The sequence below is a fragment of the Diceros bicornis genome, chromosome 26 (assembly GCF_020826845.1).
Source record: "Diceros bicornis minor isolate mBicDic1 chromosome 26, mDicBic1.mat.cur, whole genome shotgun sequence".
Lineage (NCBI taxonomy): Eukaryota > Metazoa > Chordata > Mammalia > Perissodactyla > Rhinocerotidae > Diceros > Diceros bicornis.
The window spans coordinates 13,415,345-13,443,344 of record NC_080765.1 but is presented as its reverse complement, the minus strand read 5'-3'; the positions used below and the strand labels follow the sequence as shown (position 1 = coordinate 13,443,344).

Sequence of the window (28,000 nt, the reverse complement as noted above, 5' to 3'; positions counted from 1 at the left end):
TCAACAGGCTCCTCTGACCTTGGCTGAGTCACCACCTGTCACCAAAAGGCTTGTGACAGTATGTGTGTTACAGCCCAAGTGCCATGCAGGTGCACCTCGGCTGACCAGCCAGTGGCCCCGTGGGTAGTTTGTCTTTTTATTCCCACTGTTGAGTGAAGAGGCTGAAATTGAGGGTGGTCAGGCAGTTCTTCCCTGGGGGCCCACACCTACTGAGGGCTCCTGGGCCAGGTCAGCAGGGGCCCGCAGAGCATCCCCCCTGGTAGATAGAAGCCCCCTGAACCCTGCTAGCGCTGCTGAGGAGGTGAGCAGGTGGGGGGTGCCCACTCTGGCCAGGACATGGGAGGAGGTGTGAAGCACTCATGGGACAGCCTCCCCAAAGTGTCTTGGATGAGTTATCCACGGCTCGGCTTTTCCTCAGAAACAGGGTTGGGGAGATTCCCCATGGCTGTCAAGATGACCGCAGCACTGTGACCTTTCTGGCACAAAGCGGCCTGGCTCAGGACCTAAGACAGGTGTTGTGCGATGGCAGCTTCGCTTCCGCAGAAAACACACACAGGACAATTTCTGACTGCTCCCGTGTTAGCTTAGGAGCAAGGCTTTCTTCCCGTGCCCCCTCTGCATTTCTGAGGAACTTGCGGGCCAGGTCCCTGGCTCGAGGAAACGACTAACTCTCTGCTGCTTTTCCCCACAGAGCCCGGCTGAGCCATGTGGAGCTGTGGCCCGCTCAACGGCACGGGCAGGGGCGAGGACCAGCTCCTCTGCCAGCACTTTCACCTGGTCCTGTCTGTCTTCTCCCTGCTCTACCTGGTCGTCGGCATCCCAGTTGGCCTGGGCTACAACGCCTTGTTGATCCTGGTCAACCTGTGCGACCAGAGCAGCATGACCATGCCCGATGTCTACTTTGTGAACATGGCCGTGGCAGGCCTGGTGCTCAGCGCCCTGGCACCCGCACACCTCCTGGGCCCCACCACCTCCGGGTGGGTGCTGTGGGGCTTCAGCAGTGAGGTCCACATCACGCTGCTGGTGCTGTTCAACGTCTGCTCCCTGGTGACCATGTACTCCACGGCCCTGCTCTGCCTCGACTACTACATCGAGCGGGCCCTGCCGCGCACCTACATGTCCAGCGTCTACAACACCAGGCACGTGTGCGGCTTCGTCTGGGGTGGGGCCCTGCTCACCAGCTTCTCCTCCCTGCTCTTCTACATCTGCAGCCATGTGGCGGCCAGGATCATCGAGTGCTCCAGGATGCAGGATGCTGAGGCCACCGATGCCATCATGGTGTTCATCGGGTACCTGGTGCCCGCCCTGGCCGTGCTCTATGCTCTCGTGCTCATCTCACGGATTCGGAAGGAGGATACGCCCCTCGACCAGGATGCGGGGAGGCTGGACCCGTCGGTACACAGGTTGCTGGTGGCCACTGTGTGCACACAGTTTGGGCTCTGGACGCCGCACTACCTGACCCTCCTGGGGCACACGTTCCTCACCTCCCGGGGGAAGCCCGTGGACGGGTACGACCTGGGAATACTGCTCTTCACTAAGGATCTGTCGCGGTTCTTGGCCTTCTCCAGCAGCTCCGTGATGCCGCTTCTTTACCGCTACATCAACAGAAACTTTCCCGGCAAACTCCGGCAACTGATAAAGAAAATGCACTGTGGGCACCAGAGCTGCTCCATGGACCACGCGGGGGCACAGCAGGTGATGGCGTAGACGGCAGCTCCGCAGGCATGGCCCCCCTGAGCACTGGTCCTGGGCGCCACTGTCAGTGCCCACCGTGGGGTCAGCTGACAGAGGTGCCATGGTGCACGCCCTGGAGGCATAGTCTCCGGTGACCAAGCTCAGGCCTGTCGCTCTCTCCCTCCTGGGTCCCAAGTCTTAGGAGAGGAGGTGGCTGCCGCTTCGACTAGATGCACAGCAACTTTGTCACCAGCACGCTGTCGCTCTCTTCCCCAGAAGGAGCCACACTGAGGCCAGAACAGTACCAGGTGTGTTCTCTTGAAGTTCTCGGTGTTTTTCCAAAAAAGGCCACGCTTAAGCCAAGGCCATATTGTTCAAAGCAATAGGTGCCTGGTGTGAAGATAAGCCGTGTTAACTCACCTGCTTCTCCTAGAGGTGTGTGCGTTTCTCCCACATATGTCTTTCGGGTCCACGCCCTCAGCAACCTACTTACTACCTTCAGCCTCCTTGACATCAGGCTTTCTAAACGAAGTCATGAAAATCTAAAGCCAGTATTTATACTTTGTATTGTTAAAATACTTGATTCCCCCTCTTATTTTTTTGTTTGCTTATAAAAAGAGATATTTGATAGAAAAGTCACAACGTATTAAAATGAAGAAAACAATACAAAAGAACACGCACATCGGACTGGGGTGGGTGGACCGTGCTGCTGAAGAGTCAGGTCTGTGGAGGCGGCCAGGGCCGTGCAGGCATGTGAGGAAAGGCTTCTGGGAACATGCTTGCGTCCATGCAGGGGTGTGTAAAAATATTTCAGCAAGGAAGAGTCCGAGATGTGCCTGGTCGTAAGCAGGGAGTAATTAAGCAGCGCTGTGCTCTCTCCTTATCCACTTGATGCACCTGGTACCCTCCTTCTGCCTCCCAGGTAACATCCACTGACCTGTGTTCAGTATGGGTCTGTCCTTCTAAATCACTCCCTAAAGTGCGCACAAAACTAAAGAATATAAATAAACTGAAGGAAAAAATGCAGATGGGATTTCTAACCTAACTCAGAAGCTGGAAGGGCCTGCCCAGGGGGGAGAGATCTGGAGGGCTGATCGTCCTGTGACGTCTGGTCCGGAGCGGGGACCGGGGAGTGATTCTGGCTCTCTGAGAATGAAGCATGATCAACATCTTGCATCTGTCAGGTCCTCATTAACTGACACTGCAGGGTAATCTAATTCGGGCCTGCTTCACTGGCAGGAGCTGCGTGGGTGTCAGCGGGAAGGCAAACACAGGCGGCGCAGGAGCCACAGCCCCCTCCCTGCCACCACATCTGCACCTAGCAGAGGGCCCTCTATCAATCTAGATCCTTCCACCGCCCCACATTCTGTAAACGTCTACTTTAAAAACGTGGAAATGGAAAGAACCTCCTTTCCTCGACACCATCTCAAGTCTTTATGATTAAATTACAGGCCCATAACCCTCTAATCCCCAAGTCTGAAACCCAGAAAGCTCTAAAAACAAAGATATTTTCCCCCAAGTTTGCAGCAAATTCATTTGGTAGTGAACCCTGACCTGAGTGGTATGAGGGCAGCTTGCTGAAGGAAGGTGAATGATTATGGGCCCACTGCGGCCCACCTGTGTTCTGTGAGACACGGTACATGCAGCGTCCTGACCTCTGACCACCTGACAGATCTGAGTTCTGACACATCTGGCCCCAAGGATAACTGTGGCTCTCTTTTTGTGTATTGCACATGGGGAAACCACCACACTTGGTCCTAGTGTCTTGGGAAATTTAGCCCATGGGTTAGTTATCAGTTTACCACGTGCACAATAGATCCCCTCCAGGATGCTGTGCCCGAATCGAGTCTGCCTGTGCAGAATCATGACAATACACTGGACGCGACGGCCCTGGTCCTACCTGCCCCACGCAGCTGTGACACTCTGGACAGCTTCTATGGAGCTGTCCACTTTCCTGCCAGTAAACCTCGGGGCTGAATGAGAGGTTTCTGGGTTGCTTCTGTTGGTGAGTGTGCTGTTTCTACTTGAGGGCACAGCCACTCCCTCTGCCGCTCCAGTCGTCAGGTGTGCCAGGATTTCTCTTCAAATCCTGAAAGCCTCAGGCCTGACACCCTCTACTCCTCACACACATGGCCCTGTGGAGAGTCTGTTTCTCTCAGGAATGACCCTAGGGCTGCAAGGCAGGGGGTCCTGTGTTCATGGCTCTCTTGGAAACCCTGGTGTTGGCTGAGGGAGTGGCAAGTGTGATCCCAGAGTCCCCAGCACAGCAAGGGACTGGAATCTCCACATGCCCACTGCCTCTCAGTCTGTAGTTCTCTCCTGGGCGAGCAGGCTTGGGGCCAAGGTCAGGCCAAGGTCCCCGTCACACAGCCTAGCCCTTGGGTCAGAGAGCCAGCACTACCATTAGGGGAAAGGTATCTGGTGGGTGGGCTGGTTTATGGTGGCAAAGTCGGGTTTAAAACAGACACTCTGATCCTTGCTTATCCTTTGCTCCAGGACAAAGCTCCTGGGAACGGGGCAATCCCAAAAGCACAGACCCGAGAAGCACACATACCTCTGCCCACAGCTGCGACCCCTCAGCCCAGCTGTCTTCCTCAAGCAGAGGAGGAGGCCTAAGCTCATGTTTTTTTTCTTTTCAATTTCTCAGTGGCTTTGGTTGCAAACTGGCTGGCTAGTCTCTGGGGGCCTCCTGGGAGGCTCGTGCTGGGGCAGCCATGCATTTCTCTGTCCCTTCCCTGTCCAGTGCCCACCTCTGCTGGTGACAGAGGGGCCCTGGGGACATGCTGGCAGCCTGGTCGGCTCTTCCCGGTGGAGCACAAGCCTGGTGCAGACCCTCACCTCTAACTGAGACGCTCTACTGCTGATGCTGATCTGGGATCCCACCTCCACATGAGGAGCAAACCCACAGACATGCCTTCATCTCTGTCCCACCCCTTCCCACTGAGGACACCTCTGCCACTAACCCACATGGGCTTATCGACGTTCTTGTGCCAGATTCATCCGGGACTTGCATTTCTCTTACTTCCCCGGGATGTCTGATTCCCAATATTTCTGCCACGTTGCCAAAAAAATGGACAGAATTTTGAGCTACTCAGAGGATAAAGAGAAGCTATTCGGAAAAAGCCAAGGAAGACTGTGAACTCAATCCTAACTTTTTTAAATTGACTAGTCCTGTGTTTCTTCAAATAAGTTCGCAAGATACAAGTTTTTCAGTTTATGTTCCAAAGTCATTAATTTTGCTATCCACACTTCTTGACTATTATAATTTTAAAATTAATAATCTTACTTTTGTTAATCCACAAAAACTCATCTACCTTGAAATGCTTTATTATTTAAGATTCCAGAAGGTGAGTTTAATCTTGGGTTGACTTCATGAAGGTTATAAAATTTATTGAAGGAGACTGGATCTATTGCTAATTGTGGCAGATATATCAAGAAATCAAGAAACATACATTCCTTTATAAAAATCACCTGACAAAGGATAAACCAGGAATAAATTATTAAAAAGTTAAATTACACACCAAATTCTTGAATTTAAAATCACGTTGGGAAATTTGGGGGCTTTCTCATGTCTAATCTGTTAAATCTGCCCCAATGGCTGCACCCGTTTGCCTGAAGTTCTACGTATATGAGAAGGAAGCTGCTGAAGAAAAAACCCACACATCTGAAGACTATTAAGTTATTTGATACTTATTATCCAATTTCTGAGTTCTTAAAGTGTGTATATCTAGGGGCATGTGATGTATATCAGAAAACAGCCTAGAAAGTACCATAAAATTGGTACTTCCCCCATAACACAAGTCTCAGCATTCTTAGTTCCCTCTCTCTAGGTCCTCTGCACTACAATTCTATCATCAAACCACCCGTCGTTCCGCTCGGTGCAGACCCCGAACCTGTTGCCGCTGTGTGACCAGCAGTCCTTAGCAGTGACAGACCTGGGTCTCAGACACCTGCTGATGGTCAGCCTCGGAGGCTAGCCCAAGAGCAGTCCTACAACTCCTGCAGACACTACTCTTCCCTGAGAATACAAATGTTAAGACTACTGACTGCAGCCCGAGGGCTTTAGTGAGAACAGAACAGAGGGTGTCCTGGCAGCTCCAGCAGGGCCATGTGGGAGCCATTCGTCTGCCCCTCACCCTCTGCAAGAGGGGCCTGTCTTGCCACTGGTTAACGTCGCTTTGCACACAGTATGCATTCAATAAATGTGAGAAATGAATAAGTGAATCATCTAGGAATGAAGTAATGTGAACATATCCATTTTATATTAATAAAAAATGTGCAGTTTAAAGAATTGTTATGAGCCTGCCATATTTTGTTGAACACGTCTGTGTGGGAGACAGAAGTCTGAGTGTCTGTGTTCTCAGTCCTCCTCACGATGCAGCCCATGCTTCAGGAGGCAAAGCCCGGGACTGAGGGACCCAAATGCCACTTGCCATTCCACTTAAGGAAAGGTTATTCCAATTCAGAGAATCTTCATGGTTTGTTTTTCTAACTTTCTATTGAAGAACTAGCGCATACAAAAACAGACTAGTGAACTGCACCCCATTACCCTGTAATTATCAACACATGGCCAGCTGTGCTTCATCTGTTTCTCCTCCCACTGCACCACCTTCTCCAGCCCACTAGGAACTGTAGGTAGAAGATAATTTCACTGGGAGCCTGCTCCTTGCCAGGTTGGGGGACCCCTCCCAGGACCTGCCTGAGGCTACCTACCGTCTTCAGCCTTGGGGTCCTAATCCCTGGGTTTCCATCACCTGTAGCCGGAATCCGTCCCTTTGGGACTCCCACCTGCTGGTGCTGTATTTGCCTTCTGAAGCTATGGAGCCAGGACACTCCATCTTCCCCATGCCAGCCCCATTAAAGACCCAAAAAGACGAGGAGTCATGTCAGCTTCAAAAGCAGCACCGGCTGCATTCACTCAGCACTTAACAGTTGGCCACGCAATGCACTAGTGCATTCAGTATCCTCGGTCTCCACCCCATGAGGAAGGTCCCATGTTATCACCACGCACAGGTGAGGAACAGACCGAGACCAGCTTGCCCAGGTGACTCAGCTAATGTGGGAAGAGCAGGGGAGCAAACGCAGGCCAGTCTGGCTCCAGAAGGAGCTTCTAACCAGGCTCCCTTTGTTCTCTCCTCTGGCTCCTTCAATCTTGGGTCCGATGACATTTACAGACCGCAGCCTCCATCCTGCTCAGCCACCTCTAGACTCTGGGGTTGGTTAAGGTCTTTCAGAAGCTGATGCACAGAAATGAACACAGTCCCAACACGTTGCCAACTGAGCCCAGCCAGAAAGAGTGGGCAGCTGGCTCCTCCAACAAGATGCAAAGGTGTTAGGCGTTCAGAAGAGACGTCCTTAGAAATGGGCTTGGTCTGCCGAGATGTTGTGAGGTGGCTGGGCTGCACATCTCGGCCTGATATCCATGGTCTTGACGTTTGTGCTGCTCACTGATGAGGCTGCCTAACTGTGTGTCCCTTAGAAACGGAGCTCAGTTTGGCCTGTGTTTGGACTTGATATCATTTTTCACTGCTCTTTAGTATCCTGTAGGTTGACTGTATCACGATTTATCCATCAGTTCTGTTAGTGGGCATCTGGGTTGTTCCCAACTCTGGGCTGGTGTGAACAGTGCTCTCCCAGGGCACGCTTCCTCGGAGTCGATTCCCCAGGACTGGAAGTGCTGGCTTGGGTGGAGAACACACCTTCAACCTTGCACACATGCCAACCTGCTTCCCAAAGCGGTCACATGGTGTGTGCTCCCAGGAGCAGAACACAAGCACGCCAGCTCCTCATCCTCGCCAACCCTTGGCTTTGATCATTTTTGCCAGCCCACTGGGAGTGGGGAGGTGGTTCCCAATTGTAACAAGGTCGAGGCCCTTCTCACATATCTGTTGGCCATTTGTACTTCCGCTCTCTGAAGCACTTCTTCAGGTGCTCTGCCTGTTTTTTAACTGACTCGAGGTTGTTCTTGAATATTCTGGACATGAGCCCTCGCCACCATCTCCTGACCTGTGTCCTGCCCTGGATTCCCTTGTCAACAGAAGGACAGCTCTAGCCACACAAAAGGGAAGTCAGCAAGATTTCTGCAAAGTTCTTAAAAGACAGACACCTCAGAAAACTGCCTGTTCTTCCCTCCACGGGGGGTGGGGAGACCAACCGCATTGCAAGAACGGCAGAATTTAAGGGGATGGAACCATTGTTTCAACGACATCATAAATGTCCGAAGACCTTTATGCCTGAAGCAGTGTGGGCGCACATGCACGTGTGTTTGTTTCCTTACCAAGATTAGAATTACTGGGAGAAACTGCATGTATGTTAGCCATAGGGTGGGGGACAGCCAGAAAGTGCAAGGGTGACTTGGGGACACAACTGCAGACCCAAGTCCCCAAAGGACACGGAGTGTGCAGGGGGCTCAGAGGCAGGGCAGAGGGGAGACCGAGGGACAGGTACACGTTCTCATGTTCACAAGCAGCAGACGCCAGCCTAAGAGGCTGCTGAGCCCTATGCTCCAGGTCGCCCAGGACCAACTCTGATGTGAAGACAGAGAACACTGCTGCCCGGTGCTGGCAGAAGCCGCTCAGCCAGCTCCAGGGGACTGAGGGACTACTGGCACTCACATCCATGTCTGCTACCTGCTGTGTGGCCTGGAGCAAGTTCTTAGCCTCTCTGGCCCCTTTCCTCCTCGGGAAAATGGGGCAGCTGTGAAAATGAAGTGGATCACTCCTGGACAGCATGAGGCAAGGTGTCAGGCACCTGGACGTGCTCGGTGATCGCGAGCTCAGGTCACCACTTCTCGACAGGGATCGCCTCGTGTTTACTCCTAGGGAGTTATCGTGAGAATTAAACCAGCAAGTGAGGCGCAGAGAGTCCATGAGAGGGGGCTACCTGGCGGGTGTGTACCAGATGCTGCTGGAGGAAACGATGCGTCCTGAGTGACATCTGGGCCCCGAAGGACTCTGCTGCTAAGAGGAAGAGACACAGTCACAGAGCAGGCCTGCAAAGAACGCAGACTGATGAATTATATTCTCTGAACAAACCAGGGTGTCCCCAAAGGGAACCAGTCAACGGCTTTTGGGTGAGTGATGAGAATGCTTCAAGTCCACCAGAGGGCATGTCCAGTGTAGGTGTAGGAAACCAGCCTGGCCAGTGCCAAGCTGTGAAGAGGCTGGAGTGGCCAAGGAAGGATGGCATGGAGAACGTGGAGTGTCCACTAGGTTCCAGGCACTGCACCCCAAGCTCCTCGTAACCCTAAACACGATACCCCTAACTGCCCTGAGAGGTGGGTGGTATCAGCCTGTTTTCACAGGTAGGAGAACGGAAGCTCAAAGCTTAGGGGACTGCCCCGTGGCCCACCCTTAGCTAGGTCAGTGGATGGACACAGACCCTGGCCCTCCTCTGGCCCAGGCATCCTGGCCTGTGAACAGACTGAGAGTTGTGTGGGACCTGCAGGGACCCTTCGGCCCTTGCGGATGCGGAGAAGCTGAAGCCCCTGGGGGACACCTGCTGAGGAAGAAGCCCCGTTCCCGTGACTCCCAGGTCCCCTTGGGCCCCAGGGTGACTTCTGTTTCTGGAGACGGTCCCTCCTGGCCTCTAAGTTTACGGTGAGGGCCAAGGTCCTGATTTAGAGCCATGGCCCCTCCCTAGCACGCGGGACAGTTTGCAGGGCGGAGGTGTGAGTCTGTGAATGAGGAGGGAGACAGGCACATGGGAGGTGAGTGTCGGGGAAGAAAAAAGAATGCTGGTCACAGGAGTCTCACAGCTGCTTTCCTGCAGGATGCCCAGACTTACCACATGCACTTAAACTGCCAGAGGAGGAGTGTGTGTATGGCTTTTCCCAAAATTATTTAATAAAGGACCCCTTCTGTGGAGCACCTTAGGCCGCCAGGGTTCTTTATGGTATGAGTTTGAGAAACATCAAAGCCCAAGGCTGATGGGCATTTTGACTAGGCCTTGGCATCACTGGGGGCCCTTTTCCTGGGAGTCCTGTCTGCACACAAGGTGCTGGATGGGATGCTGGACTCTCGACCTGGGCTTCCCGCCCACCTTCCCCCACCTGATGGTCCTAGGTTTCCAGGAAACACTCCATCTGAACAAAGGGTGCTGCCACCCAGAGGGCGGGGAGGAATGTGTGCAGCTCCTCATAAGACTCATCAATCAGGGTCTGTTCCACTCCTGAGCACTCACCCAGGAGAATGAAAACATGTCCACAGCATTCACGGCAGCTTGATTCATCAGAGTCCCGAACTGGATGTGACCCTTTGTCCACCAGTAGGGGACTAGATAAGCAGATTGTGGCCTGCTCTCGGCAGTGAGAGGATGGGCTGTGGATGAACCCAAAGCCCCCAGACGTGGTGCACCCCAGGATCCCACTTCTGCAGAGTTCTAGGACAGGGAAACCCTTGCCGTGGCAGACAGCAGATGGGAGGCTGCACCTGCAGTGGGGGAGGGGCACGAGAAAACTTTCTGGAATGATGGAAATGTCCCATGTCTCGGTTACACAGGTGTATGCATCTGTCAAAGCTCCTTGAACCGCACACTTAAAATCCGGGCACTCACTTCACTTGTGTAAACTGCATCTCAGTAACAGCTGTTTCATGAAGAAAGGGAGCAGGGATATTTTACAACCACCCACCCAGAAGCTCTTTTGGGCCTGTCCACCATTAACATTGTTCGAACCTATGAAATAAGATGCTAACGTACAAAACTCGGTAAAATTGAGAGTGCCGTGCATTTTCAAGTTATAAGCAGGACAACACGTGACTCGGGACGACTTTCCAGGGTTAACAGTGCTTCCAGCCTTGTAGAGCAGGCATGTTTGCAGAGCTCCATCCAGTGGCCGTCGGGGGACCTTCACTCTTCAGGCAGCTGAGCACTGGCCGCGGGAGCCCAGCGCAAACCAGAGGCCCCGGGGAGAGCAGGAGGCCTAGCGAGAACGGAGGGAACCTTGTTCACACTTTGAGAAGTGCTTCTAACAGGTTTCACAGCTGACGCAGTCTGGTGGACCATGCTAAATGATACAATTCAACGTTTTCCTACGAAGGCTTTTACCCCCAAACCAGCTGCTGAAGCAAAGAGAGCAGGCGCTCCGGTACGTGTTCCCGAGCAGCATGGAGGAGGGAAGGGGTTTCTTTCAGCAACTATTCCCTGTAGACACTTTGGCCCAGAATCCACGTGGCCCTTGGAAGCCACAGCAAATTCTGCTTTTACAAACCACACCCTCCGCAGCAGTGGAGAGGAAAGCTCGGTCCACCAGGTGCTGCTCTGCACGCGCAGACACATGCACGCACACACGCCGGCCATGAGAAGCCCACGCAGTCCCAAGGGGCAGCATTGGAGCTGGCATCACAGAACCCGGCTCCTACGGGGTCAGGAGCCGAGGGTGGGCATGCAACACTGGATTTCTGCTTAGTGAAGGCTCGGCACAATGCCGCTTACACAGCCATTTCATGCTGGAATTTCTGACATCCCAGCCAAGTGAAATACTGAATGCATGAACTGCACGTCGGGGGCACAGTAAGTGCTATGGCCAGACAGGCAGATAAGAAGTAGTTGTAAGATAACACAGGCTTAAAGAAAATGTTGGGTTTTTAAAAAACTTGTTACCGAAAATACATGTGTGTGGTGATGGGTTATAATTAGTATTTGGGTGGTGAACATGATGTAATCTATGCAGAAATAGAAGTATAATGATGTACACCTGAAATTTTTACAATGTTATAAACCAATGTTACTGCAATAAACAAAAAATTAAAAAATAAATAAATAAAAAAATAAAAAACTTGTTACCGAAAAAGAGGCAATGGTGAATGGCAGAGCAGTGGGAACATAGTCTGGCAAGTGGGCTCTGGGCGTGCGCCGAACGGCCAGCTGGAAGACCCCGCAGGCCTAGCCTCTGCTCTGCTGGGGCTGCCTGTTGTGTGTACACAGCAGTTTCAAACACCCACAGACGGTTGTTAAAAGGCGACAAGGCTCCTTGGAGACGTGGCTTACCCAGGGTGGGCCTAGGGCATCTGGTACCAGAACGCAAGGAGGAGCTACAAGACTAACGGGGTCCTGTCAACAGGACCCAGAAGCTGGCTGGAAGGGGCTCCTCTTGGCCACATTTGGGACAATTTGAGCATAAAAAAAGACAGTGAGTGAAGAATTAAAACACGTTGAATTAAAAAAAAAAACAAACAAGTTCATAGTGACCCTCAGAGAGGCAGGGAGCAGACAGAAGAAGGGAAGAGACGGAGAAAGTAGAAAATGGCCATTTTGTAACCCCAATGCGATTGCTGATTCAGGAAGGACCATGGAGAGACTGGAGGCCCCAGGTGAATGGTGTTGGGAATATGCAGGTGCTCCGACGGTCCATCACCCACATCGCCAATGCGTCAGTGGGAAGAACCTGTGATACAGCTCCCACCTTAACCAGTGCTCAACCCCGGCACCCCCACAGGGACACACTGGCACCAGACCCCTGGCCTCATACAGTCAGAGGGGCGCACTGCCCCGGAAACACTCACCACCTACACCCATGGCAGGTTGAGCCTCAGATGCCTTACAAGGACTACAGTGTCATAGTCCGCGTGGCCACAGCTAGTGCCCAAAAGGAGGGGCCTGGCCCGTGGGCAAGTAAAGGACAGGCTGGCCGGTGCCCTGTGGGGGCCGGCACACCCCACGTGGGAAGGAACAAACACAAGACAGAGAACTGGGTAGCTAGAGGCAGAACCCAGAAGATAAGCAGGACGGAGACGGGTAGTCATCCTGCAATGACTCAGAGAAGACAGGCACAGCTGGGGCTGAGCCAACTGGTGAGGACTGGCATAGTGGACGAGAAAAGGAGCCAGGTTGAGTCCCCACAAAGGAAGAGTAGCAAACAGAAAATCCACGGGGCGCTGGTAACTGGACACCCTGTGCCTGGGTGCCAACGGCCTTCCAGTTCCTGAACCACACCCTGGGCTCCATCACTATCCGCTGTGCCTCCTCCTGGAGTCTGGGCTCCAAACTCCCTGTGTTCCTTATTTCCAGAGTCCCTCCATCGCAGCCCTCATTACCACAGCACCTCTGTGAGCCTCTGCTCCTTCAGGAGGACCTGAGCTCACACGTGCTCTGCAGCCTTCTCCTCAGCCCCTCCTGCTCCCCACCTGAGCCCGGCCCATCTGGAAGTTCCTTCCACTCCCTCAGCTGTCGAGTACCCTTCTAACCTTCTAAACTATAGAGTCATACCATTAATGGCATTGGAGATAGTAAAAGGCCTTGGAGAACCTAAAAGGGATTGTTAACTTGTGACTCAGTTTCTTATAAAAATCAGCTGCCACAGTAGGGTCACGCTACAGCGATTTTTAAATATTTATTTATTTATTATTTAGTGTGTGTGTGTGAGAGAGAGAAAGAGGAAGATCAGCCCTGAGCTAACATCCATGCCAAGCCTCCACTTTTGCTGAGGAAGACTGGCCCTGAGCTAACATCCGTGCCCATCTTCCTCCACCTTTTATGGGACGCCGCCACAGCATGGCCTGACAAATGGTGTGCTGCTGCATGCCCGGGATCCGAACCTGGGCCACCAGCAGCAGAGCACACGCACTTAACCGCTGTGCCACAGGGCCGGCCCCTGCAGTGACTTTTAGAGCGGAGGTGAGGCGGGAGGGCAGGAAGGGCGGACACAGAAAGGTGGCCTCTAATGGTGAGTCCCGGGTCAGGTGGCGCCGTCAGGACAGTTAACTGATGCCTGCCCACACTGCAGACAGACGTGGGGCCTGCCGCCGCGAGTCCCTTCATGCTCCCCAGATCTGCAGGACAATCGAGGTAACGCTTCTGCACGGGAGTTAGGATTCCACGACTGTGTGTGTCGTGCCTGTGTTTCAGCAGCACGAGGAAGAAACCCAGCTATCTGAGACGACAGGCTTTTGTGAAAAATGTCATGATGGTTTGCGCTGTTGCTTCCCCAAATGTGAGATGGACCACACGAGTGAAGCCAGCTGCGCCTGGAGTTTTCCTTGAAGGAGGGTTTTAATTATGAATTCAACTTCTTTAACTGATCCAGGACTGATCAAGTTTTCTATTTCTTCTTGGGTCAGTATGGGTAATCTGTATCTTTCAAAGAATTTGTGCATTTTATTTAAGTCTTCAAATGCTGGCATAAAGTTATTACTAAATTCCCTCACTGTCATTTATTGCCTGTGCAAGTGTCGGGACATTTTACTCAGCCCCACAGACCCCATTCCTCAAAACCAGTGTTGGGCAGGATAGACAGGACCTAATTTGGTCTCGATGAAGGAATTCTCTTCACCTCTGTTTCTCAGGCCACCATGTGATGAACAGAAGACATCTTAAACCCTCCTGTAATTTGAATTTCAAGATATATTCAATATAGTGACCAAAAACCGTATCAAAGATTTCTCTCCAAAAATACCTTGCTCCCCCTTTCCGTCTCTCTGAGACAAGCTGTTCTGCAGCTTCGCCCCGAATGCCCCAGCAGGATCCTGAGAGCATCATTCCCATTCTGGTTCTGACTTCACAAAAGCACAGTGACCATCAGTGGCCTGAACAGCTGCTGTCCAGCGTTTTGGAACATTCCTACTTCGGCATTTGTCATTTCTTCCCACTGGCATTTAGTCCTCATCCAAGCACAAGTTCCAGGAGAGCAAGTGAATAGTGCTCTTGAAAGCCTCCTGTTCAAATTGCACCACCCCACGATGCCCCTGCACCCTGCCCCTTCCCCGGGTCCCAACACAGCACCTAACAACCTCCCGCTCGTCATCCTGGCCTCTGTCAGTGACCAGCTGAACCATCTGTGACAGGTCCTTTCCTCCCCAACCTCTGATTCCTCATCTGCAAAAAGAGAACGACAACAGTGGGGCCCAGCAAATGGGGCTAAGCACTAAATCCAGCCGCGTCACGGTACCACGCTAAATCCAGCCACAGGGATGGCACCACACTAAATCCAGCCACAGGGACGGCCACCACGCTAAATCCAGCCACAGGGACGGCACCACGCTAAATCCAGCCACAGGGACGGCACCACGCTAAATCCAGCCACAGGGACGGCACCACGCTAAATCCAGCCACAGGGACGACACCACGCTAAATCCAGCTGCGTGGATGGCATCATGTGAGGCCTGCGATGAGAAGTGCTCAGCGGATGTCAGCTATGACTATTGTTAGGCCAGAGAGAGAGGCGGGAGGATGAGAACCAGGGGTAGGCAACATGCAAATAATTCTAGTTTTCTTCAGAAAAACATTTGACCAAGAACCCCAAAGCCCCCTAGTGTCTGAAAGGTCCCATTCCTGAGGCACTGGGCAACATCCTGTTATGGTTCCACTGCAGAGAGCCCGCGTGTTCCGAGACTCCTCAGGTGACAAGCCAGGATGCACTGAGATCAATCAGGAGAGCGCCAGCAGGACTGTGGGGGACTTGGGCAGACTTCCTTCTTTGGGGGGCTGATTCGATGCCCCATGTGCAGCAGCACCTGCAGGGCCACCCGGTCAGCACCTCCGTGTCAGCGCCAGCCAGAGGCCTCCGCCCCATACAACCTGCGGAGCAAACCCCCAGGCCGTGGCCTGCGCTGGAACTAAAATGCATAAATCCACAATCAGCCCACTCTTTCTTCCTCTGGCTGATTACACAGCGGCAGGACAAGGAAGGCACAGCCAACAGCTTGATGAAGTGATGACAGACACTCAGGGAACAGGGATCGGCTGCAGATGGGTGGGAGCAGCCCTCAGGAGATGATGAAAGTGTTCCTAAAGTGTATAGTCGTGTGCCGCATCACGTTTCAGTCAACGACGGACCGCACAGACAATGGTGGTCCTGTAAGCTCAGCACCATACCGCTGAGGTGTGCAGTGGGCTGTACCATCTAGGTTTGCCTAAGTACACTCTATGATGTTCACACAATGACGAAATTGCCCGACGCGTTTCCCCTAACGTGTCTCTATTGTTAAGTGATGCATGACTGTATTGTGGTGATGGTTACACAACTCCATGAATTTACTAAAAATCATTGAGTTGTATTTTTAAAACCGGTCAATTATATGGTATGTAAAGTATACCTCAAATAAAGCTGTTTTTAAACACGTAAAGGCGTCTTATACGTGCCAAAAGTCAAAACAGACAGAAGGGTGAGTAGTATTGGTATTATTTAAAATGATACAACATGCAACTCCCCCAGCGCCTGGCAACCACTCATCTGCCCTGTCTCTCTGGATTTGCCTCTTCTGACATTTCATATAAGTGGAATCGTACAATATGTGTCTTTTGTGTCTGGCTCCTCTCCCTCAGCATCACGTCCTCAAGGTTCACCCACAGTGTAGCAGGTGTCAAGGCTTCATTCCTTCGTGTGGTGAACCAGACTCCGCTGCATCGACATACGTTTTGTGTAGCCATTCATCCATCAATGGACATTTGGTTGTTTCCACTTTTGGCTGTTGTGAATGATGCTGTTAGGAATGTGGGTGCGCCAGTATATGTGTGAAAGAGGGCCATTTTGGCGGGCCTAACAGTCCAGCACAGTAGATGTCCATAACATGGGCTGTGCCCAGGGGCAAAGCCAAGGGCAGGTGCTACTGCCATAGGGCACACCAAGTCTGATGGTCCAGTGCTCACGCACAAGAACACCCAATGGTGCGTCCTGGAAAGGGACGTGAGGAGGAAGAGCCACTATTCCTTAAAACACTTAGTCACTGCCTTCTCAACAGAGGCCCGGACACATGCAGAGGAGAAATGAGGAAATGAGGAGTGGCCTGGGGTGCAACCAGCACTTGATGACTCAGTTCCCACTTGAGCCAGACTACCAGCCCCAAACTGACCGAGGTGGATCCAGGGCTCCTGTGAGCGGAGGGTAGAGAAGGGAACAAGGTCAAGGGCTCCATTCATCCACTCTTTCACACACTTCCGGACAATAAATGTGCACATCTCATGTGCAGAGCTCCTGCCTCCTCACTGGTTTCTGCAAAGAAAAGTCCTTCGCCTGATCCTGCACTTGGCACTGAGGGAGGCTAGGCCACGGTGGGGATGCTGCAGGCCAGGAATAAGGTGACACAGCACACTGTCCAGGGAGCCACGTCTTCCTGCACTCCAACCGCCAATTCAGAGCCGATGGCCACGGGGCACAGACATCCAAGTAGGAAAAAGTCTGATCCGTGGAAACGGAAGACATCAGCGCTAGTGCTAAAAGACAGGATGTGACGGAAGGTGGGACGAGTCCCTTGGGAGGAGGGTGCTGAGCAGAGTGGGGGTATCCGAGTAGTAGATGGACGTGGGCTGCAGAGAGATCCAGGCCAGGCGCAGGAGCTGGGCTGCAGAGGCCAGACCCCCTGAGACACATGTGGGGCCTTCCGTCTGTGAGTGAGGGTCTCAGCATCCTGTGGAAACCCACAGTTACTGCCCTTCCTGTGTTCACACTTCTAGGTCCATCAGCTCCTTTAGTCCTCAGATAACCACTCTGAACACTGCTATTACTGTTGTCATTTAGGAGGAAACAGAAGCCCCAAGGGCTAAGAACTAACACTGCCTGATTCTGAAGCCTGAGGACTCTTTCCTCTTCACCCTGGACGACTAAAACTCAGGAGACGCAAGTTGGTGGCTCTTCTAACAGCTACGTTTGTCCCGTATTTTGCACCTGTACATAGGCTGGCTTGGCTGACACCCAGGCGGGTAGAGGGCTTGTAGGATGGATGTGGCAATACCAGCAGGGGTGGATGTGACTGCAGCCAAGGGGCGGTGGGCCCACGCGGGGAAGGTGCCCACGAGCAGTAGGTAAAGGCGCAGGAGGCTTTTGGTCTAGGTGGCTCTCGTAGGCTAACTCAGCTGGCGGCGGACAGCTAGCAGTCAAGCTCACAGCCCTGGAGAGGCTGCCACTGTCCGTCTGCCAGCAGCAACTACAGCACAGATGGAGCACATTCTCAGCCCCTTCTGGACACTGGAGACAGGAGCCAAACTATACACCAGGCCTCCCAGCAGAGGCAGCTGGAGAAGACAGTGTGGTTTTCTCAGTTTAACGAAGACCAACGGGTCAGGGCAGGGAAAGGGCAGCTGGGCCAGCCAGGCCTTTGCTTTTCCAGTAGCTCAGAAATTTCCCCACAAGGCTGGGAGAGTTCACAGGGAAAGCTAATTTTGCTGAATTAGCGCTCTCTGATGAAGAAAGCTCCAGGGCCTGAGCTTGTGGGAGTGGGAGGCAGGACAGCCCCTGAAGTGTAAGCCAGAGGGGGCCACTGCCTCCTGGAAACTCGCTCTTCCGAAGGAAGCCCTAGATTTTACTTAGGACATTATGTCCCACGATGCTAAGTAGATGTGAGCAGAGCCGCAGTGCCCACCTATGAGCACCACCACTCTCAACTCACCTCCTGTCCCACCCCAGGAGGGTCCTGCCCCTGGACAGTGACCTGGTCCCACACAGCCCATGGATGGGCTTACTGATGAGGCACATCCACTCCATCATTTCAAGGGGTCCTTACAACAGCGATGGGTGCAGCAACAGGAAGGGACAGGGGCCTGTGGTCACCACCTGGTAAGTGCAGAGCAAGGCCCAGGGCTGCCTGTTCTGACTCGGAACCCAATGACCTTACTAGGGTTGTGCATGTCTCTCCCATGCTGGGCTCATCACTCAGGGACCGGCACAGGGCCATGGGACCTCTGTCTGAGCAACCTCTCCCAGGCTGGTTCTCCCAGTCAGACCAGGAGACTAGGCAAGCACCTAGGGTTCCTGCTCTGGCTCTCGGGCTGCGGGCAGGCGGCCAGGGACCAGGGCTGGAGGCTGTCCCTCCCTCAATGGCCGAGCTCTCTCTGTCAGGGCCTGACTTCAGGCTGGGTCCTTCCCTGGGGGCACAGCTCATGGTGCCAGTGGGTGGGGCTGATGGCCATGGGGCTCTAACGACAAGGCACCGCGTGTCCCGGAAGCTGGGAGAAGAACCCGAGACTGCCACAAGCCCTAGCTCCCTCTCCAGCCTCAGGTTTCTCATCTCTATGGGAGAGCAGCCCCTGGCAGTCCTCAAACTTCCGCAAGCTTCCCCCAATCCTGAGACAAGCTCCAGAGCAGTTCCTTGGACTCAGGGTCTGGGAACAGAGGCCCCTAGCTGGCTTCAGTTCTCAGGTGCTTGTCAGCACCAACAGTACGGGACCCATGTGGGGAGCACATGATGTAAGAGACATTCAAACAAAACAGCCTATGGCCCAGCCTGGGCTTGGCCGACGGAGCCCGTGTGGGCCTCCCCAGGGCCTCTGTGGTTTCCACGGAGCTGCCGCGGGCTGAGGACACCATTAGTGATCCCAGATGGGCTGAGCACTGCAAAGGAAGTCCCTCCAAATGCTCTTACATCTGATGTAGGGCAAGCTTCATAGAAGGGACATGGACACCCACTGGGGGAGGCATTTAAAGAGGAATCCACACTTTAAGTTTCCAATCAGGTCTGGCCCGGGAAAAAGCTACAGAGGAAAGGACGCGAGTTTCCGAATTTCTGAGCTTTTACCTCCTTTTGGCAGGGCCTCTCCTTCTGGAATCCAGGGTCCCCCAGCCACTTCCAAACTCCCCTACTGATTGAGCCGTTGCTGACCCCGTCCTCGGTTACTCCCTCCAAAACTCTTACCTGCCTGATGCCCAGCCTCCTTGGCAAGGCATGGGTGAGGAGGGCGAGGGTGAGCAGACACGGATGACCCTGCACGGGGAGATCTGCCACAAACAGTCCTTCCTTCTGGGCAACAGCACCCTGACTCTGCCTGACCCGGGTGAGGTTCTAGGCACAGGCCTGCAGGGCGATGAGGGAGAAGTCGCCTGGCTCTGCGTCCAGGACTCTGGCTACCTGATGTCTGCCCTGCTGTCAGGGGGCCGAAGGCAGACCCCTGGTCTGGGTGCCTGCACGGGCCCTGCAGCCAAGGCTCTAAAGGGGAGGCTCCAGGGCACTGCCTCTGGCAGACAGGTTGTGAGCACTTTCCCTTGTGTCATGGGTGGGGTTTAGGTCCTATTTTAAGTTGCAGACGTTGCCTGCTTTCTGGGAGGGACGTTTTTGTGAAGAGGCCAGCATGTGGAATCTGCAAGAAACCGCTGGAGGCACTGGACACTGGGAGCCCAGGCACACACATCACTTTTTCTGTCTGCAGTACTAGGCCACCTCCCTACGTAGGTCCATTTGAATTTTTCTGGGTCACATGGCCAAACCAGACTCTGCTTAAAATGCAGTGTGTGTGGTTTGAATGACTTAAGAGCGAATTCCTGTTTTCCTCGCAGACTGTAGGTTTCTGTGCCCGCCTATTTTCAGTGAGCACAGAGCAGCTGAAGGAGGGGTGAGACTGGAAGCAGAGAGAAGGCAGTGGTGGTGAGCAGGTCCCCCTCTCCCTCCAAAGGAGAACCATCGGCCGGCGCACGACCCCGGGAAGGGCTGGGAGCAGGGCCTGTGCACAGGTGAGCCGTTGACCCCGGGAAGCAGCCGAGATGTCGGCCCTTCTTGCTTTCTGACCTTTTGGTTTACAGCGTTTAAAAATAGCTGGGAGATGGGAGAGATTTAACAGCTGAGTGAAGTTTCTCTCTGAAAACTAAAGTTTGTTTATACTGCAGGTTGGTTCCAATAAAGAATAAAATGAAATCTATTTTTCTAGCATTTGGAACTGGAAACGACTGCACAGACTGCTCAGGTCTTCCTCATTAAGAAAAGATGAATAGTGGTTAGAGTTCTGTCTCCAGAAGATGGAGCTAGAAAAGGCTTGTCAATTGTCAGAAAACCCATCCAGTGTTGACCGAAGCTGCCAGATAAATTACGACTCCTGGATTGTAATCCTAGGGCAGTGACACGGAGAAGTTTCAATCTGGCAGAACACAATGAACGTTTTATGTAGGCACATCTGGAACGTATATGTTTTCACGGGGCATAAAACCTGGAAATGGAGGGTTCTTTCCACGATGGCTGTGGGGCGGGACCAGGGCTGGGAGCCCAGACACATGGTTTTTCCACCCAGAGGAGGGCCGGGCGGAGCCTGGGAAGGAAGGTGCAAGTTTTCAAACCATGCAGGGTCCTGGCCAGCCTTCTGCACAAAGCGGGCATTATGTTCCAGTCGTGCTCGGTATGATGTAGACTGCTGGAGGGAAAGGTCCCCCGTGACCACCTGAATCCTCTCCGTAAGCAGGAGGGAACCGACAGATTGCTCCCCTACCCCACCCCCCATGCCAGGTTCACCTCATCTAGTAAGATCTTCATAAAGATGATCCGCGGTGATGTGCGCCTGACACGTACCCAGGGGCTTATTAATTTGCCTAAGATCCCAGGCCTGTGAAGTGAACACTTGGGCTTCCCCACCCGCAGAGGGGAGGTGTTCCATCCGCCCACTGGGACTGGGACAGTGACTGCTCAGAGCTCCTGAGGAGGCCCCAGGAGCAATGCCTTCAGTCCCTCTGGGGACAGGGATGGGCTGAAGCAGGCTACTCATCCAGCCCAAGTGGACCTTGAATTAAAGCCCAGGGCCCGATGGGGCCCCACACAGCTGCCCCGAGAGGTCCCCAGTAGGCTCCCTGTGCCTGCTCAGTCTTGCCCTGCCTCAGTTAGGCTCAGTCAGGGCTAGCCTAGCACATGGTGACTCAGAGAGCCACGAGCCAGTCACCTCAGGGCCGTGGAGGATCAGAGCAGCGGAGGGCCTGGCAGGACTTGGAAGGTGGCAATGGGGGGACTGAGATTGCCAGAAGAGGGGATCTGTGAACAGCACGTGCCCAATGTCCTCAGGGCTAAACAGCCTGTAAGAGGGGTGCTGCCTTGTGGCCAAAGCATCCCCTCTGGCTAGGCGTCCCTAGTCTGTAGCCCAGCACTGTGGGCCCAGTTGCATCACTGTAGGGACCAGGCGGTGGCCACGGCTGGGTGGTGGAGAATGGGAAAATGGGTCAGGCAGCTGGTCTGGCCCTTGCAACGAGCTTGTTACGCTCCTAGCTGGATACGAATGATCTCAGACCAGCATCAGACACGGTCCTCTGAGATTGGCACAAAGGAGGACAGCAGAAGGCCACCAAACGCCAACATCCTCCTCTCTCATCAAAATGAGTGACTGTGAGGTGCCGGCCCGGTGGCATAGCGGTTAAGTGCGCGCTCCATTGTGGCAGCCCAGGGTTCACAGGTTTGGATCCCGGACATGCACCGATGTACCACTTGTCAAGCCATGCTGTGGCAGCATCCCACATAAAATAGAAGATGGGCACAGATGTTAGCCCAGGGCCAATCTTCCTCAGCAAAAAGAGAAGGACTGGCATTGGATGTTAGCTCAGGGCTGATCTTCCTCACACACACACACACAAAAACACACAAAATGAGCGACTGTGATCCTTCACCAGTCATGCTGTGCCCTCCCCGAGCCTGCCCTCCCCCAGGCCAGAGTCGCAAGGAGCCCAGGGAAAGGCCCCACTTCCTGACAACACCAGCACTAGAGCAAACCCCCGCTTCCTGGGACCCTCCTCCCACCACCCACCCAGCCCCAACCCTGCAGCAGGTCCTCCTCAAACCCTCCTCCTGTGGTGCCCCGAGGATCCCTGGGGTGCACGGGTGCCCTCCCTGCACCAGCCCAGCCTGTCCAACACAGGCGCCAACTGCAGGTGCTCAATGGCTATGGGGCCACGGGCCACGGGGATGGACGGGCAGACCCAGTGCCCAGGGCCAGGCTCCTCAGGCGCTGGGTTGAGTGTATGGTGACTGTTGACAGGAAGATGCATCTTTAACATCTTTAACACGGCAGGAGAGAGAGAGGGTTGCAAAAGCTGAGTTCTTTTGAGCTCAGCTTTGGGAAGAAAATGCTGCATTCACGACACTTTAAAGGGACCACAGGACTTCCAGGGGACAAAAAATGGTGACCCCTGGACTGGAGACTCTTTGTGCCCTCCACCCTTGGAGCATGGCCAGGACCAGTGGCTTCTCATGGAGCTGGGGTGGTTGAAAGAATGGGCCTTGGGTACCAACAAGGAGCACTCCCCTTCACCGTGTCTCCTGAGCACACAGCTGCTGAGATGGGTACGGCTGCTCGGTTTCAAGGGAGATGACATGGCCCACAGATGTCCAGGGCTCGGCTCGGCCTCACAGGAGGGTAAGCCCTTCCCTAGGTGTGCTCTGGGCTCCCACCTACACAGGAAGCAAGATGTGCCCACAAAGGCTGTGGGGATGGCAGACCAGGCACAGTCCTCTGCCCCAGGCAGGAGCTGATGCAACCACGTCCACTGTGTAGAGAAGGAGCTCCAGGGCACGGCCGGACCGGGTGAGCTCTGTGTCTCCCGGAGGCATGCGTGTGTGCGTGTGCACATGTAAGTGTGTCTGGGAGAGAGGCACCCGCTTTGAAGACCCAAAAGGAGCAAAACGGAACCTTGTCTATCCTCATGCTTCAATGCTATTATCTCCCCCTACCCATAAAGGACACTCAGAACAGTTCCTGGGACTGAGTCTGAGGGCGAGGAGGAGGGGAGGTGCTGGACACTAGGTCTCCACAGACACGGTGTGAACAGGCAGAGGGCCATGCTGCCCACCATGTTCCCTTCTCTGCCCAGGCCCCAGGTGGGCGTCAGAGGATGGTCCCGGGGCTGGCTCCCACATGCCACCTTGACCTCAGTCCCAGGTGGCACCCTATGTCCAGCATCTGTGCAAGCTTGTGCCCTCCATGCTGCACCACCGTAGAGCTGGCCAGGGCTGGACGGCACAGGGCCCGCCATGTATGGGCTGACACGGTGACTCACCCGGCAGCTTGGCTCCCAGTCTGCAGAGAGCACAGGCAACTGGAATGGAGACATTTACACAGCCAAGACCAGAAGGCACTAAAAAAGGCGAGTCCTGCCAGAGGGCTCGAGGGAGGGAGGAGCTGGCCAAGCGGGAAAAGGCGGTCGTGCCCAGGAACAGAGCAGGGAGGAACCTCTCGAGGGCCTCCCACAGAAGGCGGTTTATGTGCCCTGTGTGGGGTGCTTGTCCTGAAACTCAGCTCCGGCCCACTTTCCCGCCACCAGGTTAACACAGAGTGTCTAATGCGATCACCACATCCTCACCTGCCTTTCATACTATGAGTTGGTGGTGAAGAAACAACCACAGCCAGAGCTGTCTGCTGATGACCTTTAGATGATGGAGCCTAGAACGACAATTCCCAAAAGATCTGAATCTCAGACCAACAGATCCACAGGGCGTGAAGGTGACAATGCGCCTGCGTAGGCAAGCTGAGGACACACAGAATCACCTAGGAGAACCTTGACTTCAAAGGTTTATGCTCTTTTTGTACAGAAAAAGAACTTGTGAGCCTTTCTGGGGACAGGCACAGGATTGGAAAGGACCGCTGATAGCAAAAATTCACAAACAACTTAAACATCCACCATGGGGGATGGTTAGCAAATTATTGTCATTGTTCTATGGTGATTACTCATCCATTAAGATGACAATAAAACCAGGCAGAAGCATGGAAAACAGTCAATAACCAAGGGCTAAGTGGAATTAGCAGAACTCTCATGGATATAAACTCTCGACTATGTGAAAACACGTCTGTAACAGGAAGTAATCAGTGACAAGGGGGGCAGCTGCCCAGGGAGGGACCCAAAGGCCAGGAGGACCACCCAGAGCCCCCTGGGGAGGAATGGGGGCCCTCAGAGGAGGGAGGAGCCAGCACTTCCCACGCTGACCCTCCCCCCGGCCCTCGTTGAGATGGGCCACCCTCAAACTCTGGGGAAGCAGTCCTGGGTGAGGTGGGGCCCATGCTTCCTAGAACTCTTCTGAAAGACTATTTAAGGAGCTACAGCCAAGAGCTGCTGTAAAGAGCACAGCATTCTCAAGCTCTGGCCTTGGGGAGCTCCCAGGGGACCCCAGAGCAGGACCTTGGCAGCCCTTTGTGTGGCTCAGGAAAGGGTCCGCATCTTGGCCTGAAATTGGCCACTAGAACAAGCGAGGGGGTCTGCCTTGGAGGGTCGGTCCATCTTCCCAGGGAATTCCGAGCGTCCTCTGCTAGGGCGCACAGCACGGTGTCAACTGTGCAGGTTCTGGCGGGAATGCACAGTGGCACGGCCGCACAGGAAAACACTGGCAGCTCCGCACAGTTAAGCATACTCTGACGAGGAACCAGCAAGCCTACTCTTAGGTATTCACCCAAGAAGGAGGAAAATTTATGCTTACATAAAAACCTGTATGCAAGCGTTTAGAGCAGCTTCACTCACAATAGCCAAAATCTGGAGATAAGCCAACGTCCCTCAGAAGGCGAACAGACAGACAACATGGAGCATCCACAGTCGGGTTCTGCCAGCATAAGAGGGACGACCTGACCATGCACATCACGGTGAGTCTCAATGCATCAGGCTGAGAAACGCCCAGACTCCAAAGGTGCTGCGCATCTGGACGCCACTCACAGGACATTCTGGGAGAGTCAAAATACAGAGCAGACCAGTGGCTGAGGGGCTGGGGTGAAGGGAGGGGCTGACCACCAAGGACTGGCACGAAGGAGTTTGGAGGTGAAGGAACCGTTTTGTACCCCACGCGTGACGGTGTTCACATGATCAGAGGCATCTGTAATATGTGCCAAAAACAGTAAACTCCACTGCGTGTAAATTTTTAAAAACGTACAGGTTCTCGGGCCAAACTGCCTAGGTTCAGATCTTGATGCCATCATTAACAGTTGTGTGACTGAGCAAATGACTTCCTCTGTGACGTGGTCACCTCGGGTGTAAAGTGGGATGATAACTGTTCCTGCCTCTTGTGGAAAGTGTAAGGCTGGAGTAAATTATTATGTGGAAAGTGCTCTGAACAGCATCGGCACCTGGTGAACCTGAGTACATGGGGACAATCTGTCAGCCGAGGCCCTGACCACTGAGAGCCTGTCATCTCCATCCCTTCTCTGTGCACTGGCCCGCTCTCTTTGGGGGGGTGGGGGGGAGACTGTCAAGACGAAAGAGGTGCTCAGGATATAAGGGAGCCGGGAAGTTGGGAGAAGAGCTGGAATCGTGGACAACTGCAGGAGAAAATGTCTTCCATGTTTTGTCATTTTATCTTTCCAAATAAAACCCACAAGAGGTGGTGAGGAGAGAGGTGGTCCAGCACAGCAGACGCAATGGCTGACCAAATCCAGCCCCCGGAGTCCTCTTTGCTCCTAGGAGGGCTCAGCCGTTCTGACTGTGAGACAAGGGGGCGTGGGCTGAGTGAGGCCCAGTAAGACGGGGTGTGTGCCCAGGCACTCTGCTGGAGGAGGGCTCAGTGCCCCTCAGACTCAGAGGGGGCAGACGAGCGAGCCCACCAACTCTTCACCAGATTGGTCTCGCCAAGACCAGGGATTGAGGAGCATGTCATCTCTCACCTGCTGGGACACCTCGTTCCTGGCCCGATTCTGAAGGCAAAGGATGGTGGAGGAAGGGGAACCTGTGTGAGTTTGCACAGTATTTGAGGCCAATTCTACCCCTTGCTCACAGCCTGGGGGCAAAAGGATCAGAGCTCAAAACCTCAGTTAACTACCCAAGAGACTGGAGCAGGGCTTGGCGCAGCAGAGACACGCCAACACAGGCGCTGGCTTTGCGTGCCGCTGGGACACAATCTGTGTCCCAGATTTTGAGGGTTTCTGTGTTGCCTTCCTCTCCTTGAACGTTCCCAGGCGTGGGAAGTGGTTGGGTGGTGCCTGTCGTACAGAAGGGGAGCCTGAGACCCGAGAGTTCAGGTAGCCTGCATACAACAAGCACGTGTCGACGCCAGAACAACGCCTGTCTGTGGACCCAGAGCTGCACGGCCTCTCAGCAGACAACTCACCCCACGGGGAAGAGAGGAGGTAAAGCCAGAGCCCCTTGGCCCCGAGGAGGGCCCCTTCCCTCTCCAGAAAAGCACACAATGAGGCAAGCAGCCTCAACAAGCTTCCTAGCCAGCAAGGAGCCCAGGATGTGCCCTCAGGGCCAGGGCCAGACACATGCTCTCCTTCCACCCGGTTGGCTGACCCAGAGCCTGGTCACCAAATCAGATAAGGATCTGGGTCAGGGTCAGGTGGCCTCTGACCACAAACACCCCAAACACCACCAGCAGGGACACTGGACGCCCCAGGAAGTGCCTGAAACACTGGCCAGCTGCAGAGACTGGACATCAGGAGAGCGTAATGCTTTTTTCTGACCTGTGGTCAATGTTCACAAGATCTTCTTTCCAATTTGCCTTAATTAAAAAAACATTCCAAATCACTTCCTCTCAGTCTGGTCACTATTCTTAATTTCCATGTCACTCACTGTGTCTCTCTCGAACCAAGAAAGCCAGACACGTACCTGGAGAAGCGGTGGGTCCCCATCACCTCCGCAGGCCTGTGGGAGGGAGAGCAGGGTTAGTACGAGGTAGAGCCGTTGATGCACCAAAGTAAGCACACTGAGGCAAATACATATTAACCAACAGTTATAGAGGGTGCATCACAGTGTATGGTGGGTGTCAGACAAAGGAGAAAGGTGTGTATATGTAATATGTACAGGCACCGAAACGTATCCGTGACATAGTGAGAAAAGCCAACAACAGATCCAGGTACGCAAAGATTCCACGGACTAGACAACCTGTGTGTATAATGAACACGTTTGCAAGTCTGCAAAAGTCTGGGACACAGGGCCAACTATTCCAGCTGTTGTATGTTGGGAAGAAAGGCCATTCACTTCACTCTCTACTTCTGAGTGACTCTGCCAGCCTGGCCCAAGCAAGGACGTGCTCCAGCCCACACGTGGCCTCACAGTGGAGGGACTCCTGTGCCCCATCACAGACCGGCGGCTCTGCAGGACCTATGGCTGCCCCCTCAGAGAAAATGAAAACTGGCTGAAGAGCCAGGCCCACTTTTGAGCATTCCATGAAAATTAAGTTTCCAATTTTATTGCCTTCAATTTCCTTTGAATAAACAGCAATGCTATCTCCCAGCCTCATCTGCTATTTAGTTAAAATTTAGAGGGAAGGGGTATTTATATGGAAATGAAATTATTTCCGTGACAGAAACTGGGTTAGGAGGGCTCTGAGTCTGTCAGCGCTGTTATTTAAAGCCCTGACTGAAGGACATTAGGGCTCAGCCGCAATAAAACATGCCCGGCTGAGAGGCCAGGAGGCACCACCATCCCGGGGGCCAGCACCCAAGGCATCCACCGCTTCAGTCCCTAGAGTCTACTTTAAGAGCAGAGTTCCGTCACAGAGGCCAGAATCGGTCAGAACTTCTCTGGGTCCAAAAGTCGGAGGACACGTGTCAACTCGACTGCCCTGCTTCCAAGCGTTGTGGTTCTGGCGTTCCCTCCACAAGGGCAGAGGCCCCAACAGAAATAAGCAGGATGCACTGGACAGGCTCAACATCCAGAACTCCAGCCCCTGGAAATCCTTCACTGAACTCCTCTTTGGGGAGATCAAGGCCTCTGGTGCACACGCCTCAGAGAGTGGGACTTAGA

General features: G+C 53.7%; 2 protein-coding genes across 2 annotated transcripts in view; one reads left to right on the top strand and one right to left on the bottom strand.

The window, feature by feature from the left end:
- Positions 1–28,000, bottom strand: part of C26H7orf50 (chromosome 26 C7orf50 homolog) — a 157,246-nt gene that overhangs the window by 63,253 nt on the left and 65,993 nt on the right. The window contains exon 3 of the mRNA XM_058570542.1: positions 26,861–26,896. Coding sequence (XP_058426525.1) covers positions 26,861–26,896 — 36 coding nt within the window. The remainder of the gene's footprint in view (positions 1–26,860; positions 26,897–28,000) is intronic.
- Positions 673–4,987, top strand: GPR146 (G protein-coupled receptor 146). The gene has a single exon (XM_058569440.1). The coding sequence runs from the start codon at positions 706–708 to the stop codon at positions 1,705–1,707; it is 1,002 nt and encodes a 333-aa protein (XP_058425423.1). The 5' UTR covers positions 673–705; the 3' UTR covers positions 1,708–4,987.

Bases quoted from the DNA above. Each gene is read 5' to 3' on its own strand.
- GPR146 (XM_058569440.1), top strand. From the start codon at position 706: ATGTGGAGCTGTGGCCCGCTCAACGGCACGGGCAGGGGCGAGGACCAG.